This window comes from Pelodiscus sinensis, chromosome 7, assembly GCF_049634645.1.
Source record: "Pelodiscus sinensis isolate JC-2024 chromosome 7, ASM4963464v1, whole genome shotgun sequence".
Taxonomy (NCBI): domain Eukaryota; kingdom Metazoa; phylum Chordata; order Testudines; family Trionychidae; genus Pelodiscus; species Pelodiscus sinensis.
Genome location: NC_134717.1, coordinates 64,221,715 through 64,243,174, shown reverse-complemented (window position 1 = coordinate 64,243,174; position 21,460 = coordinate 64,221,715). Strand labels below are relative to the sequence as shown.

General features: G+C 43.3%; 1 protein-coding gene across 1 annotated transcript in view; it reads left to right on the top strand.

The window, feature by feature from the left end:
* The first annotated feature begins 924 nt into the window (after nucleotides 1-924).
* The window catches only part of TWIST2 (twist family bHLH transcription factor 2), a 37,048-nt gene continuing 16,512 nt past the window's right edge, over nucleotides 925-21,460 (top strand). The window contains exon 1 of the mRNA XM_006123667.4: nucleotides 925-1,685. Within this exon, the coding sequence (XP_006123729.1) occupies nucleotides 1,165-1,647 (483 nt within the window). The 5' untranslated portion in view covers nucleotides 925-1,164 and the 3' untranslated portion in view covers nucleotides 1,648-1,685. The remainder of the gene's footprint in view (nucleotides 1,686-21,460) is intronic.

The window sequence follows — 21,460 nt, the reverse complement described above, 5'->3', positions numbered from 1 at the left end:
TTTCAATTCTCAGTGCTTTGGTTCCACACTATGCTCTGCATTACAGCTGGCAAAGGTATATTTAGCTCCTTTTGGTTCTGTAAAAACTCCTGCTACTAACACTCCTGCTCATTTTAGATCTTCCCATTGTCAATTGCAGGCACGGCGCTCATTTTGCTTTAGAACAAACAAAGCAATTCCTTCCCATCAGCCCAGCCCAAAGGTGAGAGCCATTTCCCCACGCTCCTGTGAAAGACGTGGCAGAAGGAATGACCCAAAAGCTGAAAAAAATGAGGTGGTCTGGGTATTATAAAGGGGCAGAGAAGTTGTTAAATTAAGCCAAGTGGAGTAACCCTTACTAGCAAGACTATCATCACTTTGTGCACTCAAAAAGCAGGGAAGGGTGAGGGCGGGGGGGGGGGGGGGGAGGGAAGGTGTCTGTCTGCTATTCCCTTGTTAAATTTTAGATCAGTGAGTTGACAGAGCCCATTTGCAAGCCCCATTCCAGGTATCAATAAAATGCATGAGAGGGTCAATCTCTTGCAGAACCTATCGCCTAGAGATGTCGCCTGAAGTTGTGTCTTTCAGGTTGAAAATAAGCAGTAATGTTGCCCAAATGCCTCTGTCAGTGAGGGCTGCCCTGGCTACTTTAATGACACAGCATCCAGAACCTAGGCAAAGCTTACAAACAAAATAATGAATTAGCACGTGAGGGCTACTCGCAGCTGCAAATACGTATCGAAGGGAGGCGGGGGGGAGAAGAGGAGCTGTGACTGCAAACTGTCTTTTATTGGAGGTGCATTCCCAAGATTTTAGTTAAGTGTAACATAAAACTGTGAAAGTTTAGCAGGAAAAAAAGCTTTCCTCCCACTGGCCTGGCTGCCCAATCAGAAAGGAGCCCTGCACCTCCCTCACTTCTGACAACTATTTAGCAGCCGAGCCCAGCTAAAGTTTCCAAAAAAGTTAGAATAACTTCCTCTCTCCAAGACCTCCGTTTTTGCACAACCCCGTCCTTGAAATAAGAGCCCTTCAAGCAACCTGGAAAACGTTTGGTCAGCAAAAAACTCCTGTTTTTTTCCCCCCCAAAGGATCTGTCTTAGGAATTTAAAACACATTTAAGACACACACACACCCCACATCAGGAGGGGGGGAAAGGTCCCTTCCCCTCCCCTCCTTGCAGAAAGAATGGAAGAAAGTTCCAGGTCTCCTGTTTCCCCCGTGGATAGTTTGGGGACCAGCGAAGAGGAGCTGGAAAGGCAGCCAAAGAGATTTGGCAGGAAGAGGAGATACAGTAAGAAATCCAGCGAAGATGGCAGCCCCAACCCAGGCAAGAGGGGGAAAAAGTCCAGTCCCAGTTCTCAGTCTTATGAAGAACTCCAAAGCCAGCGGATCTTGGCCAACGTCAGAGAGAGGCAGAGAACTCAATCCCTCAATGAAGCCTTTGCAGCCCTGAGGAAAATCATCCCTACGTTGCCCTCTGACAAACTCAGTAAAATCCAGACTCTCAAACTCGCAGCCAGGTACATAGACTTCCTCTACCAGGTCCTACAGAGCGACGAGATGGACAATAAGATGACCAGCTGCAGCTACGTGGCCCATGAGCGGCTCAGTTATGCCTTTTCAGTGTGGCGGATGGAAGGTGCATGGTCGATGTCAGCCTCCCACTAGCCGGCACCTGGGCAAAAGCAAACCCAACGGCCAAAGGGGTAGGTACCTGCCCGCCGGTTCTTTCTTTTTACCTCTAAATGCACCATAGTGAATTCTGCCACAGGTCCTCTTGTTTTCGTGGTGACGCGCCAGGCCCTCTACGTGATAATGCTGGCAGTAAGCTTGCTTTAAATGAGGAGCCCAAAATGTTAGAGCTCCTTGAAAAATCCAGCAGCAGTCCAGAAATAAGGCAGAAAGAATTCACAGGATAATCCAGACAGAGCAGAAAACATTTCTCTCTCTCGCACTATGCCAGTGCGTAGGCCACAAACATCTAGATTAAAGATCAGTATTGCATTTGTTCTCCCCTCCACTCATTCGACTGCAAAGAGAAGGGTTTAGCAACTGAAATGTTTTATAAGAGTAGATTTAAAATTCATGTGAATATACAAGGTTTGCTACCAAGAGGGGAGCAGTAACACTGAATGGAGAATGGTGTAAAATTTGCAAGAGAACTTTTCTTAAAGAAGAATTTCAAGGGGGGGGGGGGGGGGGGGAAGACATAGTAAAACAAACTGACAACAGGACCTGAAACAGCTGCTTGTTGGGTGGGTGGGTGTCTGTGCTCTAAAGAAGCCAGCACCTAGAAAATAGGCTGTAAGTGTTTTTACAATTTTGGGGAAGAGGGTCAGTTGATCCGGTGAAGAATTTCTGCTCTGATCTTAGTAACATTTTTGTATAATCAGAAGAAGTTCTGTACTTGTTTATGCTTTGCCCATTGTCAATATTTGTAAAGCAGGGAGGGGCAAACAAAGCTATAACAAACCCCTGGTCAATTTAATATTTGATTAGTTTCCCTTCCCTGGAGTGGCAGTACGCTGGTAACAAATTCTTATGAACTTGAACATAGTTTCTTATTTACACTCAGCTTGTACTCATCAGTTTCCACTACAGGAAAAACACTTCCTCTTATCGTCCCTTTTTAATTATATTGGGGGTTTACTTTTTTTTGGCAGGAGGGGGAACAGAAGGAGGAGAGGAAGTGTGCTTAGGCAAACCCCTAAATTATTCTAAATGAGGTCCTAACTTTACGTTAAGTAAGAAAGATTTCAGAGTCCTCTATAAATCATGCAGGATTTCACAGTGCACATATATTCCTATTGTTTGCATGCCTGGTAGAGAACATTCAGAGATACACTGTAGAGCAAAAGTCAGATAAGATAGTTCATACAATGACAGACATTTATTAGTAAATGAAAGTAGTGTAATATGCAACAGTGTGGATGAAATTGGTTACATATCCAGATCCAGATCAGCTCCTTAAAAGAATAAAGAAATCTCAGGCTGGTCTCAGACAGATTTCTCTCTCGATAAATCCATATTTATCAATAAATAGGACAGACCAGAAACTTGATGCAACTGGAAAGACTGACTCTGAAATAGGCAATATTATTATAAGATGAAGGTGCAAAATGTAGATTTAAAACATTTTATGCAGCATTTCAGCAAATTCACGGTTCATTTGAGCTTAAAATACTCTGAGTTTTAATGTCTTTCAATGGAGTTTCTATCATTCCTTCATGAAGACCTAGAAAAAAGTTAGTTTCATTATTCTAAAACGTCACCCTAACAGGCAATTTACATTTTTAAGGTTAACTACTTTTATTAACATGGCCAGGAAATAAGTACCCTGCTGATGCATATATAGTGTTGCTGTAGCTTCAGCTACAAACAGAACAAAGTAGCTTTTTCAAACAAATTCTAAACTGTGTTTTATAAAATGCATTACCTTTCCTCCTGTTAATTATGGTTTTAAAAAGGCTAAAGCAAATAGATGACGGGGACGGGGAAAAGAGGGGGAATCCTTTATGGCAAACTTCTGTTATCTTTGTCAAAAACAGATGTAAAATGTCCCAAGCACATATTTCTTCAGGAGTTCAGATTGGCTGAATGCTAACCCTCCACAGAGGAACAATGCATTTATTCTTTTGTTTCCTAAATTATGTGCTGTCATTAGTCAATTCGTTTTCATCTGTTATCTCTGTATATCCTTCTCTATGCGTTCTACAGTACATTAGGGGCAGATAACAGTATTTCATTTTTTTTTCTTTTAAAACAGAACAAAACAATGTTTCAAGTGCAGTGTCAACAGAATTAGAGTTAAGCTTAATCTGATGAGAAAGATACTAAATGTGATTACTGGGATATAGTCCCCAGAGGGACGAATTAGACAGTGAAGTTCAGGATTCCATTAACAATGAAATACTTAAATCTAGAATTGAAAATTATTTGTGTATTCAAATAGAGCTTTGAAGAACTCTTTTAAGCATACACAATGCGCATTCATTTGTTTCACGTGGAGCTGGAATACGGTATCTTTTCTGTAACTTGACTTCCTAGCAAATGTTGGAAGTGGTCTATTGGTTTCTTACTTACTTTTCCTTAACAATTCTTTCCTTTCATCTTAAGAAAAAAAAAAAAGGCCCCCAAACTTTCCATTAAAAAAATGTTTTTTGTGGTGATACTGCAGAAACTGCTTATGCCAAAGAGCAATGTGGCATGCATCTGGATTTATCATTTATTTCTGCCATCAAAAGCGACAAGCACTTCAAGAAATGTAATAAAATGTGCAAGTGTGACTTATCCTTTAAGCATGGACTCCTGTGTGCATTCGTCCATCAGAGGAAACTTGGATGCACACAAAGGAATTAGATCGATTGGTTGGAAGAAAAACAGGAAATGGCTAAACAAATTTGGGGCCAGATCGTGTATTTTGTAGGAAGTCTGCAGTTCTGAGGGTTGTCATTATGCCCCAGAGTAAAGGATCAAGCCCTTGCTGCTAATTATATTACCCACATTTCTTCGCTTTAGCCTTGGTTTTGAAAAGAAACAGGTAAGAAATTATTTCTCTTTGAAGCAGCCACAGAGCTTATTCCACAGAAAAATCAGAGGCTCTTTTTGATTAGAAAAATCAGAGCTCTGGGAACTGGGGAAATGCCACCTGGCCTTTGAGAATGCTAGTAGGTAGGTGACTGTTGCTGACATATCCAGCAATCAGAGGTTTTCCTGTTCTGTACCACATAATTAAAGAAAACATACCTCTGTGATTTCAAGTGAAGCAGCTACAACTTTTCACTTAGCAATTAGCATATCAAGCTATAGGACGTTTAACATACAAATTCAGGCAATACGCTCCATCAATTTGCTCCTGGGTACCTGCATACCTCACCTGACCCCACTCAATTATTTTTGGGGACGCTGGAATGGCTGAGACATTCCAAACAGTAACAGTTAGGGGAAAAAAAGATTATTTTCTATTTATTGTTTTGATAAGAAGCTTGGAAATATAGTACCAAGCCAGAGATGTCAGTAGGGCAAGAATAAAACAGAACTAAAGCAGTGTAATCTTGCAAATACCAGCCAAATGTAAATGATAATTTAGTTCTACACCAGAATGTCAGTAAACTCTGTTTGTCAACATTACTTTTGATGTGTGAGTTACCAGTAAGGACTGTGGTGGGATTATGTGTTTATCAAAGGCTGTATACATGACATGAATTGATTCTTATATGATGGAAGCATTTGCCAATCATGTTCATTCTGGAAGAAGATTTTAGTAAATGGGTGTATTGCACAACATCCTTGTGATTATTCTTTAACCTTTGACTATGACTTTAGGCGTTTCTTCAATGTAACAAATGAATCAGTTGATTAGCATTTCTGTGTTAATTTGCCCTTAGAGAAACAACATTTCTTCTGGAAACTACTCAGTGTAGACAGTTGGTTAACTGTCGTTAACTTATTGTAGCGTTATTCTATAACTAAATCTGTTTTTTTCAAAAGCACCACTAAAAATGTAAACATACTTATTTGACAGGAAAGTTTTTAAAGTTGGTATTTACATTAATAGGTTTGGTTTCTACAGGCTAGTACATTTAAAAGCCCTACAAAATGCATTCTAGATGGTCTGTTTACGTTTGTGTCTTTTCTTGGGAAAGAATAAATCTGCTACGCAATATCAACCACATGCATAGCACTCCACCAGCCACAGCTAATGTGAGCCAAACTACCCAAATAAAGGACACAAGAAAAAATACCGAAAAAAGCATGAAATAGTGTAATTATATAAACATTCACAACCCATTTATATATTTCATGCACATATTCACGAGAGACCATTTTCTATCACCCATGTTTCATGCTCTAGAATTCCTGATGTAAATTCCCGATCCTATGAAGTTATAAGTTAAAAAAATATCAAGTCTGTGCATGACACACACATATTTTGGACAAACTGAAGGACAGTTTAGAACAATGACAAACATGTTGTTGTTCAACCTACAGAAGTCACTTCTGCTTTGAAAGCCCTGTCATGAAGGAGACACAAGGAAAGATCATTTTGGGAAAATGTAATGTAATATATATATTCATTCCTTCTTTGAATTCCTCCCTTTAGCTTTTGTTAGACCTATTTCTGAGAGAAAGAGTGAGTGAGAGCATGTACTCAATCAATGAGCTACCAAAACATGCTTGCCGTTTGCTGCACCATCTTCAGTTGCAGTGTGGGGGGGGGGGGGGGGAGGGGCAAGGATGGATTCGCGAACTGCACCTGAAATCTCTTTTGGTGACACATCGTGTCACTCTTCAGTTACGTGTATAACAGTAGTTCTGAGATGCATCTCCCGGTGGCTTTGAAATCTCCAAATCTAAAGTTTGTATATTTCAGTTCAAGCAGGAGGACTAATTTCGATGAGCAGGACGACAGGTCAGAAAACAACAGAGCTCCAGGGTACCAATAGAGCCATGCACACATTCAGGGAACCAAGGTGCTTTTTAGTCAAAGCAGAGATTCTTTTGTAGCTTTCTGACTAAGTACCAAAGCAAGGGCAGTACACAATTTAATCCTAAATGACCAACTACGCTGCTAGGAAGAAAAGCCCAGCAGAGCAGGTCAAATTCTTAGTGGGTGTAAACCGACACAACCAGTCCACACACCAGCTGACAATCTAGCTGAATGTCTCAATGGATTACTCTAAGTGACTGGAGAATGCTATGTGCCACCACTTATTAATTACTTCTTAATGACATTTAGAAGGGAGGAATAATAGGATGCTCTCCAGCTGTTGAACATTAAAATAGCCATTAAGTATTATAATGCTAGATTTAAACAGCAAAAAAGTTCACCCAAAAAACCTCAAGACACCCCAAAATGAATTGGATTTACTGCTGACAGCGATGACCACTCAGCAGTGAAAACTAACATCTACAAATAATGAATTAATGCAGGCAACCAATAAATTATACTAGCAGAACAACCCTTGAGGTGCCCACACCCCTACACACCTACCCTCAACTCGCCCCCCCCCCCAAAAAACCCCTGTCAAACCAATTGGATACAATATGTTGGATGATCATAAACTGAGCCATCAGGATCTCTGAATGGCTCCCTGATTTGTATGTTGAAGCTATCTGAGGCAGAGGCTTTTTTCCATTTTCCACGGTGAAATTCTCTCTGCTTCTCACTTCTGCAGATGGCCAAATCCTGCAATCAGGCCTCTGGCCAGTTGCAATTGCAGGATCAGAGCCTTCATTTGCAACGCATTTGCTCCACTCTCGGGCATCAGCGTGTCTGCTGCTGTGCACAGAACTCTGCCCTTTATCAGACGCCTGTGGAAGCTTGGTTTGAGTACTAACAAGGCCGAGACCCCGCCGAGCTTTTAATGGAGATGGAGAATGCATGGGTTGGATTGTGCTCTTCACTGCACACACACGGCCCAGGGAGTGTCAGTGGGTTTGTATGGATTCCCTAGGCCCAGCATCACCTTTTTCATTAGCCATGGGACTGCTCGTTTGCAGACACTAATATTCGGCCTTGTAAGTTGCGCCTGTTCCCTGATCACACCAGGTATAGCCAGATCTGCCCTTTGAAATCAGTGGGCTTGCATCCATGTCAGTGGGCTTAGGATATTACAACACTGCTTTTAGGTGCTATGTGGCAATAGATTCAAATATGTGTACAACACCTAGCAAAATGGGGCTCTAATCCCCAATGGTGGTTTTGTGACGATACGGCAGTGCAAATAGCAAACAGCAGCACCATGAAGTGTTACGTACAGACTGGGATTTTCAAAAGAGCCTGAGTTTCTAAACCTTGGAGATATTCTTCCAAAAGCAAGGACCTTTTTGTTTCATAATTGTCAGAGTGGCCAGACTGTACATACCGTAACACTGTTGCCAATCAACTCGCAAAGGGACAGCGTATGTTTTTCAAGCCCGAAACCTCACAGCACGGTCCCTTCTTTTGCACAGCCTAGAGGAAGCGGAACAGTCAGACCTTGGTCAGGAAAGTGTTCTCTATAGAAAGCATAGGTGTTATTTGTAGAAAAGACACTAGATCTAAACAAGTCCCCATTTGCACCGACCTTGTTGTGTAGGCTAATTGAGAGTCAGTGAAAAGGAAAGGGAAGCAGGTAGTTTGGAGAGCAACAGACCTGCAGTCAAAAAGAAAGTTGTGGAAATTCTTCTTTTTGGGGAGTTATTCTGTAAACAAAAATGTAGAGGCTAAAATTGCGAGCTGCATTTCTGCTTGTACAGGGGGCCCTTTTGTACGGTGTATTTTAATATGAAACGTTTCAATGCCAGCAGCACCCTGATATCTAACCTGCTGAACTCAACAAGTTACGTAAAGGGAGCAGTTATGCAGATTGGGCTTGGTGGGACACGCAGAAGTGGTCAGAAAACAAAAAGAAAAATTGCCGATTTGCTGCTTCTGCATTCGTACAAATAGAAATGAGCGACAGCTCCACCTCTCTGTCCTTTTCTCCGCCTTTAAACTGCAGCGTGGAAAATAAAAGCAGGGCAGATGTCTGCTGGTTCAGTTTGATTTATATTTACTGGACTAGCTCCAGTGAGCCTGTGCAAGCTTTAATTGAATTCTTAATAAGATACTTTTGTCTTGATAACCACTCTCCTCAAGAAAAAAGCTGAGCATTTCCTTAAGAGAGACAAGAACTGCCAGAGATGTGCTCTAAAATGTGAAATTAAGTTTCTGATCCATCTGGCCACCAAAATTCTGCATGCTCTAATTTACTTTTTTTGGGGGGGCTTTATACTGTTAGGATATACTTTAAAAATAATACGTGTGTGTTTAAAGTACAAGCAACCCTAACCGAATAGCCAGGACAGAGGACTCAGGTCTTTAGCGGCACCCCTGTTACAAGTCAGCTGGCCTGTCATGGAAAATTCTGGAGAGGGAGGGAATTTCATTTAGAGCAATGGGAATAAGAAGAAATTTCACACACGGATTGGGGACTCCCCGGGCACTGCTCATCTGGATATGCATCCCACCATCTCCCTGCTAACAGAGAGAGGTGGCGGATTGAAAGTTCTGGCAAGCTTCTTTTTACACATCCCAAAATCCAAGCCTGGCAAACTAATCCCTGGGGGTGGATTACTGTTTCCCATGCACAGTCATACTGACTTCAGCCTTAGCTGGCAGGATGAGGACCCAAATGTACTCAATCACTCCCAAACTGTGCTGGATAGTGGGCTAGTCATTCAGCACATCCACGTGCACGGACACTGTTCCCAAGTCCGGCCTGAGAGCACTCCAATCACGGATACACCGTGGCTCCAACAGCCGACTGTCTAAAAACCTCAGCACAGTGCAACATTCTGGAAAGCCATCTTTTCTCCCTTTCACACTCATTCCCATCTCTCCCAAGAGTGACCTTTACTCAAGGTGTAAATGGAGGCTAGTGACTATATCGCTGCCTTACCGACCACAAAACAAATTCCTACCTCGAAGGAGGTAGGAACCAATTAAGAATGGTCTTAGCAGCCTCATGAGATAGACTTAAGAAAAAAATTATTCCACTATGCAGCTGAATAGATAGTACTACAAAGACAAGCTTTCCTAGGGGCATGCAGGTGTCAACACCCCATCCTTCCCACCAACCTTTAGCAATTGTGTACTAAGTCAATAATGTCTCTGCTCCCAATACGTCTGCTGTTTGAGTGCTTATGCAAAAAGGAACAGTACTGAATTTGGAATCTATGGAACAACTTGGATGATAAACCGTTTTGCAGCATGCACAGTGCAGGACCAGTTTAGATCTTTGAGTACTCTATGTTGTAGAAAACCTTCCACAAGATATGCTAGAGAGTATCTGTGACTTGCCCCTTGAAACAAAAACAGTTGCTTCTTTTTTTTTTTAAATATCCTCCCTGTTGGATACATTTTTCTGCCTCTCATTTGTAATACTAGTGATATAACACATCTTTGTCACTCAATGACTCAATTCCTGTTGCCTTCTTCTTTCCTGTTTGTCTCTCACTTTGGTTTGTGACATCATAACCTTATCAACAGCAATTGTGATGTCACATATGGTGTTTTAGGGACAGAATGAGCTCTAAAAATAAAAATCCTCTTCTGATGCATATGGCCATGTGTGTGTGTGTGTGTGCGCGCGCGTGTGCAAAACACTAAGTGAAAACAAGGAGCAGTCCTGTGGCAATTTAGCAACTACCAAAAAAATAGGAAGAGCATTATGAGCATTTGTGGGCAAAACCCACTTCATCAGATGAACTGGAGCAGAAATAAAACCAAGATTTTACATACAACCACATACCTGTCAATTGTAGGACCCGTGTTAATGAGGCTAATTAAGTTGTCCTCCTCCTTTCCCTCCCAAACACACAGCAAGGCCAAAATTCTTCCAGTACAGCATTAATCCAATAATTTCTCGGCACACCACATACGCAGGAGGCTATGCAAGCAAACCACCAAGAAAGAACAGACCAATGAAATAATATTTCCACTGAACTGAAATTTTGGCCATATCCTCTGGCAGCAGCCATGGTATTTTTGATGCCAACATATACCACCATGAAAAAAAAAATCTCAAAAAGATCCCAGTAGATAAAACAAAAAATATAATATAATAAAACCAGATGCAAGTCTCAACACCCCATTAAACACCATTACTGTAGATTTGCGTCATGAGCTTTTAAGATGCCCATTTATATTCTTTTGTCTGATTAGGTAAGGAAACATCTCTCACAGCCAGATCATCTTAAACGCTCTACTTCTTAGAGTAACATATTAGGTTCAACGCTGCAGTCTGTCTGCACTCAGCGCTCCCGACTTTCACAGAAGGGTTTCATGAATATTTTGTAGTTTTCACATCCTTTGCAATGAAAAGGGCTAATAAACCTAAGATTCTATTATTGCTACTGCCTCTAAATAATACAGACTTCTATCATGTATTGAATTGTTACATGTCCAAAGTACTTCCTTTTTCGAAGGAACTGGAGTACCAGTATGAGGGTACAGCTAGACTGCGGGGGGGGGGGGGGGTGTTCCGGGATACCGTATCCCAAAAAAACTCCACCGCTCCAGGGAACACATTTGCTCTTCCACTTTTTTTTTTGCGGAAGAGCAAATGTGCTCTTCTGGAAGTCCCTGTATACCTCATCCTATGAGAAAGAAGGGGGCTTCCGAAAGAGGAGATTTTTCCGACATTTGTTCCAGTCTAGACAGGCCAAATGTCTGAAAAGCCTCTTTCGACATTTTGCGTATCTTTTTCCGACAAACTTGTAGTCTAGCCGTTCCCCGAGTCTGTGCTTTCTGACTGCATTTCAAGGAGAGGAGAAATCAAATTACGCTTATGCTTTGACGTATGGAGGGATAGCCGGTGCCACAGTTCAAAATACTGGTCTTTGAAATGTAGCAATCTAGGTTCAAGCTCCAGGTTAGGACCCAAGTGAAAGCGAGTTCAAGGAAAGTCTTCCTTGTGATCAGTCATCCTCATTAGAAAATTCCTCACACAAAGCAGTATTTTGAAAAGGACCCACATTTCTTCTGAGTGCTTGCGGTGGCACCACCAGGATGCAAACATCATGACAGAGTGACACAAAATCATCATGTCCAATGGGCTAAATGCAAACAGATGCCCACTCTGTTAGGGTTAAGCATTTAACTGGTGCACAGAGGAGAAATGACATTGGGAAGAATTTTTCAAAAGTGGTTTAGGTACTCTAGCACCTAAGACTTAGTGACTTTGAACTGGAAAAAAGTTTTAAGAGGGCCTAAATACCATAGGGGTGTTCCAAATGCAACTCCCAGCCCCTTAAATTCCTTTTGGCCATGGCACTAAGGCATTTGTGAAAATGTTGCCATTTACATTTCACTATAAACTATGTAAGAACTGAAAGAGTGCCTGAATTTTTTTTTTAAATACAGTGTTTTCATTTATTTTTCAATTGTTTTAAACTATAATAAATAGTGATATTTGAAAACTTCATGAAACAGTTCTCCATATTTTAAGCTAAGACTAACAGATGGTATATTTACAAAGTAATTGCCAAGTCCCTGGCCCCCGCCCATGCTGTGTGCCTATTTCCTAATAATTTAAACTCACCCACAGCAGAACTTAGCTGTCATAGTTGCATTTACACGGATTCTAGAGCTGTAAAAATTCTTCCATTTTAACTTCCACCACACAGAAAACTGTTTTATGGGAGGTAGTTGTAATTAAATCTGATTAAAACCTCCTTTTTTAGATAAGAGGTCTAGCTCCTCGCCACCCTCCCCCCAGTAAAACTCCTTTCACTACCACTGGACTGATCAGTTTACTTTTTTAAGTTTCCCTTTTACCTCTGATTTCAGGCATGCCGATCAAGGGCATACACCCCTGACAGATTTCAGAGCCAGGGGCTCTGCAGTTATTTCAGATGTGTCTTTCCAACACATTCTGTTTGACAGCCACCAGACATGAGCTTGTAAGGTCTTCATAGCAGAGACCCCCCTGGTTCTTAAAGCATGGGTCCAGGGCTTGCCCCCTCCTCCCCGGAGCAGGCAGCCTGCACTGACACTCCCGCCCCATGGCCCTCCTCCCATGAGGTTGAAATGCCAGCATTCCACTGTGGGGAGAGGGGAGGGGCGAGCCTCGTGGGCAGAATCCAGCTTATGGGGGAAATGAAGCGTCTCTGTGCACTGCCGCTCGCCCTCTACCTGCCCACTGGGGGAACGGCAGTGCAGGAAACCGCTCGCCTGGAGGTGTTCCCAGCTGCACCCATTGGCTGGAATCCTGGCCAATGGGAGCAGTGGGAGGCACAAAGCCAGGTAAGTGCCACCCATCCTCCTCATGATTAGACTCTGCATCCCCATCCCCCTCCTGCAGCCTCCCTCCACCTTGTCCTGCACCCATTTTGTCATCATGATGGTCCATGGCAAGATCAGCGTTGAGCAGGGAGGGCCACAGGCCAAAACCTTTGAGAACCGCTGCTTTGTATGTTTGTGTGGTGCCTAGCACCGCAGTCTCTTACATTCTATCCCATGTCCCCGAACCTAGCATGTCTTGCCCTCCATCTTATTCGCATGCCCTCAGAAAAGCCGTTTTTCTCTGCCTGCGGCACTACGCAGACCATCTATCCTGGCACTAATAGCAACTTGCCACTTGTAAGCCCTTACCTCAGATGTGCTTTTAGAATGAAGTATTGTTTTCTAACTGAATTTTCCAGCCTGGCTTATCGAGATCTATGAAGCCCAATGTTAGCTGGCAGCAAAAGGAAATCACAGCAGACGGTCCTGTTGCTTGGATTTTTCACTCTCCTGATTAAATTTCATGGTGGCCTTATGGGGGAAAAGGAGGGAGAATGTAAAGATCATTCTTATTCTCCCTTCCCCTCTCAAACCCACACAGCTTAGTTTGTTGGTTGTAATTCATAGATTCCATGGCCAGAAGGAATCTGTCCCTCACCCCGCCCCCACAGAATAGGACAGAGGCTTGTTCATCACAATACCTAGAGCAGATATTTTAGAAAAACATGGAATCTTGATTTAGAAATGGTCAGTGATGGAGAATCCACCGTGACCCATGGTAAATGGTTCCAATGGTTACTTACCCGATTCATGCCCAATTTAGGCTTGACAGATGAGATTTTTATTAATCAATTTCAAACATCCTCCCTGTACATTCACAAAAACATTTCCATCAATACTATTCAAAATTCACACAGACAGACAAATGCTGCTTTAAGAACGTAAGAGTTTGCTTTAAATGGATACTTACTTGGTATATTTTGCCGTATTGACAATTTATGTTTTAATGGGGATAGAAAGCATTGATCTTTTAAATCTCAATATCCACTCCCATTACATAAATTAGTGAGATCCCTAATTTGCCACAAATGCAAAACCACAATCAGTAAATAGCAGAATATACGCCTCAAAAGAATCATCGATAGGATCTGTCAATATTATAATTAAAAAAAACCCGAGTTCTGCCAAGCACAGTTGTAGTGAAGTGAGACATGTGAGTGTGTGTAATGGGGAACAGCAGTCAAAACCGCTAGGTTCTAGTCTCAGGTTTGCTACTCATGGCCTTCAGACAAGTCACTTACACAGGCTCTGCTGCACAATTCCAATCAGAGAGTCTCAAAACACTGTACAGAGAATTGTATTGCACTGTAGCATCCTGGCATCAGCTGCTGGTACCTGCCACTGCGCAGCCTGCGGATGCCTTAGTACATCAGTGAGTTAATTCAGTCAATGTGCTGGCCAGCTAAGGTGTGTGATGCAATGAGAGGGTGACCCAAAGGGCACATTCCTCTCCCAGCTAGCTTACCTCTTTCATAGGTTGCACTACTCACCTGTTTCTACAGGATACCACAGAGGGAACCCAGCAAAGAAATGGAAAACAAGAATGCCCCTGTCACTCTTAGGGTCCTAAATTATTTACACCTTAAATGGTACCTACAGGATTTCCACACCCGGTCTCCATTGGTATGGGAATCAAGCACCGAAAACCCGAGGCAGCCTTTAAACTGTGTCTTAATATGAAAATAAAAACTCCATCCAATCTCAACCATGCTTGTGCTGGCTTAGAAAGAGAGGCAGGATAGTGACTAGAATTCACTCATAGGCACTTTTCCCAGTCCAGGCTCAAGCGTCCACCTTACAACATGAACTTACTTGTCTGGCCCGCAATAGAAGCTGAATCAGATGAGAAAGGGGGGACATCCTGACCCGCAAACAGAAAAGGCTTACATTGAAGAAAGGAAGGAGAAGGAGGAACTCAGTTGCCAGCAAGAAAAGTTGTCAGAATAGGCCTGGAACAGCTGTTCTGTCTTCATCAACTAGTCCGTTGATGCATGTTAAAAGCAAGCAGAAGGTGCTGTAGCTGTCACATTGCTTGTACTAGTCCTCCCTCTGGGAGCTACCTGAAGTAATAGCCACACCCTAACAGCTGTGTAAGCATTAAATATTTTTATACAATGCGCTCAGAAGAAAGTTATGGGTGACCTTGAGACATTTCCCCCCTCCCTACAATCTCGACATTTTAGATCTGGTTTCTAATCTGCTGGAGGGAGGGGAAAGTAATTTACCCTGTGCTACATTGTGGTGCCTTTTTTAGCATCCAGCCACTGAAACAACAGTAGCCTTGTTTGTTCTTGTAAAAAGGTCTCCCAATTGTTATAATATGCCTTACCTGGAGTTCTGCCCTCTTACAACCACCCCCAGGCAAAAAGTTTACTGCATACCAAACTGGGTGGGGTTGCGACTTCTTTGGAGGATAGGGACATAATTCAAAATGACCTTAGCAAGTTAGAGAAATGGTCAGAGGTAAACAGGATGAGGTTTAATAAAGAGAAATGCAAAGTGCTCCACTTAGGAAGGAACAATCAGTTCCATACATACAAGATGGGAAGCAACTGTCTAGGAAGGAGCATGGCAGAAAGGGATCTAGGGGTCATAGTGGACCACAAGTTGAATATGAGTCAACAGTGTGATGCTGTTGCAAAAAAAAGCAAATATGATTCTAGGTTGTATCAACAGGTGTGTTGTAAGCAAAACTCGTGAAGTCATTCTGCCGCTCTACTCTGCACTAGTTAGGCTTCAGCTGGGGTACTGTGTGGAAAGGGTACAGAGAAGAGCGACAAGAATGATTAAAGGTCTAGAGAACATGACCTATGAAGCCAGGCTTCATGAACTGGGCTTGTTTAGTTTGGAAAAAAGAAGATTAAGGGGGGACATGATAGCGGTTTTCAAATATCTAAAAGGGTGTCACAAGGAGGAAGGAGAAAATTTGTTCCTTTTGGTTTCTGAGGACAGGACAAGGAGTAATGGGCTTAAAGTGCAGCAGGGGAGGTTTAGATTGGACATTAGGAAAAAATTCCTAACTGTCAGGGTGGTCAAATATTGGAATAAATTGCCAAGGGAGGTGGTGGAATCAATCTCTCTGGAGATATTTAAGAACAGGTTAGATAGACATCTGTCAGGGATGGTGTAGGTGGAGCTTGGTCCTGCCTTGAGGGCAGGGGGCTGGACTCGATGACCTCTTGAGGTCCCTTCCAGTCCTATGATTCTATACCTTCTGGGCCCAAATTCCCTGTTGACATAAAAGAACGCAGGCCCATAAAAATGTAAAAATGGCCAACACTGGGTCAGACCAAAGGTCCATCTAGCACAGTGTCCTGTCTGCCCATAGTGGCCAATGCCAGATGCCCCAGAGGGAGCGAATAGAACATGGAATCAAGTGATCCCTCTCTTGTTATCCATTTCCAGGCTCTGATTAACAAAGGCTAGGGACACCAACCCTGCCCATCTTGACTAATAGCCATTGATGGACCTAACCTCCATAGATTTATCTAGCTCTTTTTTGAGTCCTGTTATAGTCCTGGCCTTCACAGCATCCTCTGGCAAGGAGTTTATGCAGAAGTCAACCTGTGGAAGAAATACTTGCTTTTGTTTTAAATCTGCTGCCTATTAATTTCATTTGATAGCCCCTAGTTCTTACTGATTTCAGTAATGCTTCCTCAATTTGTACCAGAAGAGATTTTGTCCCTTCATTTCACTGCATCTACTGAACCATTTTTGCTGGCTTATAAAAATGTTAAAGCTATTAGGGAAGAAATCAAAACTCAAAATGCATAGCTAAGGGGAAAAGGTGGAAGACTTATGGAGCAGCAGGAAGCCTAGAGGAATTCAGCCGATTGTGTTCAATTGAAGGAGTTCAGCAAGAGAACTCTAGAAAGGCTGGCTGAGAGTAGGTGGATGAGGTCATATCTTTTATTGAACCAACTTCTGTGGGTGAAATAGATGAGCTCTCAAGCCTTCATGTCCGAAAAGCTCCGGAGAGATAAAAATCTTGACACTTTCACCAACAGAAGTTGGTCCTATAAAAGATAGGACCTCATCTACCTGGCCTCTCCTGGTTGGAAAAACACTACATATTTTCTGCAAATAATTTTGAACAAAAGGAAACTTTTTTTGTTTTATTCAAGTTCTCATTTTTAGACAAAACAAAAACTGAAAATTAAAACATTTTAAGGGGGGAAAGGGGAGAGGAAATCAGCCATTTTCACTGTTCCTCGCTCTTTCCTTCCATTGGAAACTTTTCCAGGTTAGTGTTTCATTGAAATGTAAAAAAAAATAAAAAATAAAAAAAATAAATAAATCAACCTATTCTTGAAAAAAAAAAAAAAATCCTCAAAATGAACCTATCAATGTGAGCTTGCTGGCCAACTCTGGCTAGCATGAGGTTTAATCTTCAGAATGCCAGTGGGAGCAGGACGTCTGTTTATGGGATAAGTGGTAACAATCTCCTCTCTAAAAGCAGTTCTCTCAACTATCCTCCTGCTGATCGAATTGAACAATATTCCTTCATTTTCCAGCTGGTTAATATTCCATTGCCTCGCATGCTCACCATTTAAAGGTGGCCAAATAGCCTAACAGTACCACATCCTTAACAGAATACAGCAGACAACAACAGAGTACATACAGAGAGTCTTTGCGTCTCCACACTTCATGCTGTCTCAGTTCTCACTGCCTACTTCATGCCGCTCCAAGCACTAGAGGGCAGAGCGCACTGCCTTAATGCATGGCACAGATTTAGTTATTGCCTACGGAAAGGGCACATCTGTTGCAGGTATATCAAGAAAGCATTCATTACCCTACCAGAAATACATTTCTGAGTTCTGTGATCGAGCGAGGCATGAAGTCTATTGCCAATGCCACAACCACAAAATCATAGAAGGCATGGGGCTCTACCTGTAAAGGACAATATTCTCCTCCACTGCACTTGGATAGCGAATAGAAGTCAACCTCCCCAACAATTTACTCAGAACACAAACAGCACAGGTGCTTAACTGAGACAAATTCTTACAGACTGCCTTCCTGGTCTAATTTACACCAGTGTCTCAGAAGCAATCTCACTAAATAGACCTGTAAGCCTGCCAGAAGCAGTGTTGCTGAGAGCTATGCACTTGTGCGGCAGCTCAAGAGAAATTCCAATGCTGCTTATTAGCAGAGCTCCCACAGCTAGGTTTTGTGTTTCTACTGGTGGTGCACAGTAGCACATGACTCAGTGCACATACAAATATTCCGCACATGGATGGGAAAAAAATCTGTGCACAGATAGAACAGATTCAAGGGAATATCGGTCAGAAATTAGATGAGAACTGGGTGCTAAGGCCTTGTCTACATTGGAAAGAAAGACTGCCGCTGCAATGATCAATTTTCTGGAGTTTGATTTAGTGAGTCTACTTAAGACTTGCTAAATCGAACTCAGAGAGCATCCTTGCCGGCATCCAGTACTGCTCCTTTTGTGAGAAGTACGATGGGAGCTGGAGTTGCATGCCTTACGTCGAGCTGCTGGGTCTAGTGGAGACCTGGCCTAAGAAGATACCAAGAATCGGATAAGAAAAGCGTTCCTTAGTTTTGAAGCATGCCAGTGCATTAACATAATTTTACAAAAATGGTTTCAAGCCATGTAACATGACTACAGTACAAGCAGCTAAAGGGCCAGGTATTAAAAAATGATCTACAAGTTAAAAATAAAAGCAAAGTTGCAGGTTACACATAAGCAACAGATCTTGGTTATGGACATTTGCAACTGAGCAGATCCAATGGCCACAAGAAATAGTCTATGACCTCACAGTGAGCATTTCACAAGAGCCTACACGTCTCTGTCTTTTACAGCATAGCTTGATACTGTTTGTCCACTAATAACCTGGAGTCCGGGGAGAGAATTTCAGCTCTGCAGTTTGTTCCTGAGATTAAATCACACTTTCTTCTACCCTGCACGACAGAGCCTCATTCCTTCTAAGCAAAAAGAAGGAAAACTCTCCTTTCTGCACCCCTTAGATGTAATGTTTTAATGGTGGAGAGCACAAAGCGCAGTGCACTCTCTCACGCCATCCACTCCTACCACAGTCCTGAGACCTGTGCATGTGAATGAGACACGCTGAAATATGCTTCTGCTCTAGAAATACAACCCCCCTTGGTCTGTCTTAACTAGTGCTGTTTATGTGTAACTTGTGTGTCATCAATTTTCTAGGGGTTCCTTCTAAAGACTCCACCACCGCTGGCTGGAGTCCCCATCCAGAAACTGGTATACATTTATCATGGGGCACTGATAGGCAATGCTTCCCCACTCCAGCAGTGAGCTCAAGGATTTGAAACAGATTTTGATTTGGGGGGAGGGAGCAACTGAATAAACTTGGGAAAGCCAGCAATTAACAATGCTAGATGACTATCCTTCCCCACCCCAGTGGTCCCAGTTGACCTTTGGCAGTTGCAAGTGGTTGACAGATTGCAGCACCTTTGCTCCTCCTCTCACAGAGTTTTTTGCCCAGGGTTTGTAGGGGTCAAAGGATGCTGGCTGGTCCCAGATTTCCACCACAAGATGCAGCTGAGGCAATTTCAGCTTTAATTCCAGAGTACAAAGGCTAGTACCTTCTCCACAGCGGAAGCCCTGATGCTACCACAGCTCTGCACCACTCACTCTTTGGCAGCTGTCTCTGCTCAACAGAGAGGTCAGTGATATTTAGGATTGTCAAAGAGCCAGGCTCTCTGACCCAACTGAGCCAGGAAGCAATCACAGTCAGGGTGACCCAAGCTGTGTTTTTATAGATCTCTCATCCCTTCCTTTCCCAACAGGGTCAACTGCCTATTAATGTCTCCAGACACAAAACTTCAACAAATCATCAGCAAACAGCCCCAAACTGTCTCGTAACTGAAATGCAAATAAGGCCTGGCCCGTTCAGTCATTTACACTGGCTCACCAACAGATGGCAGCAAAGAGCTCCCTGCCTACTAAATCCCCTGCCCATCTAGCACACAAGCAGCTTTGGGCTGCTCTTCTCTGTTGACCAACTTATGTTAATAGCGAACTGCCAGCGCTCTAAGGGCTTCACGCCTCCTCGGGTACCCACAACCCATCAGCAGGACCATCAAAACGTGCTGTATGTAAACAGGAAACTGGAGGGGTTGACTACAGCCACATCGCCCCCATGATGCCGGGGGGCGCTCGCTCGCCAAGAGGAGACTTTGTGGTGCATCACTGGAGATGTAGTCTGACCAGACAGCCCTGTCCACCGAAAAGAATGGGGCCATGAGGCACCTGAAACTACAACTCCCATAAGGCACTGCAGCAATATTTTAGAATCCCAGGGTCAGAACTTCCCAGCAGAAAAATCAGATCTAGAATTGCTTGCCAAAATTGATTTTCATTTTGTTATAATTTTTTCCACAGTCTCTCTCTCTCACACACACACACACACACACACACACACACACACACACACACACACACACTTTGTCCAACCAGTGCTGTCAGCCCAGCAAAATCAATCTGGGTCAAGGGTCAAGCTGGGCTCTTCTCCTCTCACCTCTCACCAGCCGTTGTAACAATCCAAAAGCCAAGCGCTCCTCTAGGTAAATCTCTGCCGCCCTTCTTGACTTCAGATTATGCCCCCACTTCTCTCTGGACGAGAATGTCTGTGGAATCTAAGCTGAGCATTTCAGAGCACGTCAGGTCCTAAGAGACCACTAGCTTGTCTTACCTGACTTTCTGTATAGGACAACAGGCCACCCAGCACCTGTCCTTGAACCCAAGAACCGTAATAAAGCCAACGTATTACACCTCTGAGGAGATTAGACTATGATGTACCACAGATGAAGGGCAAGAGGGACCAATGCCTGAGGTCCCACAACGGCAAAGAAACGATTAAATGAGATATACCCAGATAATGCTAGCAAGATGAAGGTGAAAAATCTCCAAGGTCACTGCCAATGCAGCCTGGGAAAACTCCTTCTCAACCTCACACATGGTGATCAGGTATACCCCCGTGCATATGAGCACCAACCAGCCAGCCAGCCTACCATTTAAGAGGGAAAATGCTCAGTGCTACCTCGGCGTCTCAGCCGTCTATATCCAATGTCATATCTCCGGCCACACCCATATCCACATTTTAAAATACTGTCACCATCCAAGCACAATTCCACAGGCACTGCTGGAAACAGACCTGCACTGCAATAGGCAGTTTTTCTAAACAGACCGCTGGAATGGAAAAGCGAGGCAATGCGACAGGCATAAATTGCCAAGTGTGGAACCAGCTCCAATCGACGAAAGCGGCTCGCTGGCCCAACTAACAGGGAAAGCAATTCGCTCACGTCTGCTCGGCACAGGCCACTAGACCCGGAGCAGGACGTTGCTTGTAAAACACAGGAGCACCTTGGGAGATGGCAGCCTGAAAAATAGGAATGACACTCTGTCCCGTTGTGGCAGTGATGCTTCAAGCTACTCAGCCGGGCTGTGTCTGGTGAGTGCTGGGTGTGTGTTTGATTCCTCGGCAGGGCACTTAGTTACTTCCTGTGTAGCGCTGCATGCTCTGTACCCCTGCTTTCTGGTCCGAACCAGCTTGCAACTAGCCTCTGCAGTAGGTTCAATTATCCACGTGCAGAACCCCTGTGCAGGGCTGAACCCAGCTCGCCCAGGTCTGATCCAGAAAACCATCCTTCCACCCTACTAGCGGTACTTTTTGGATG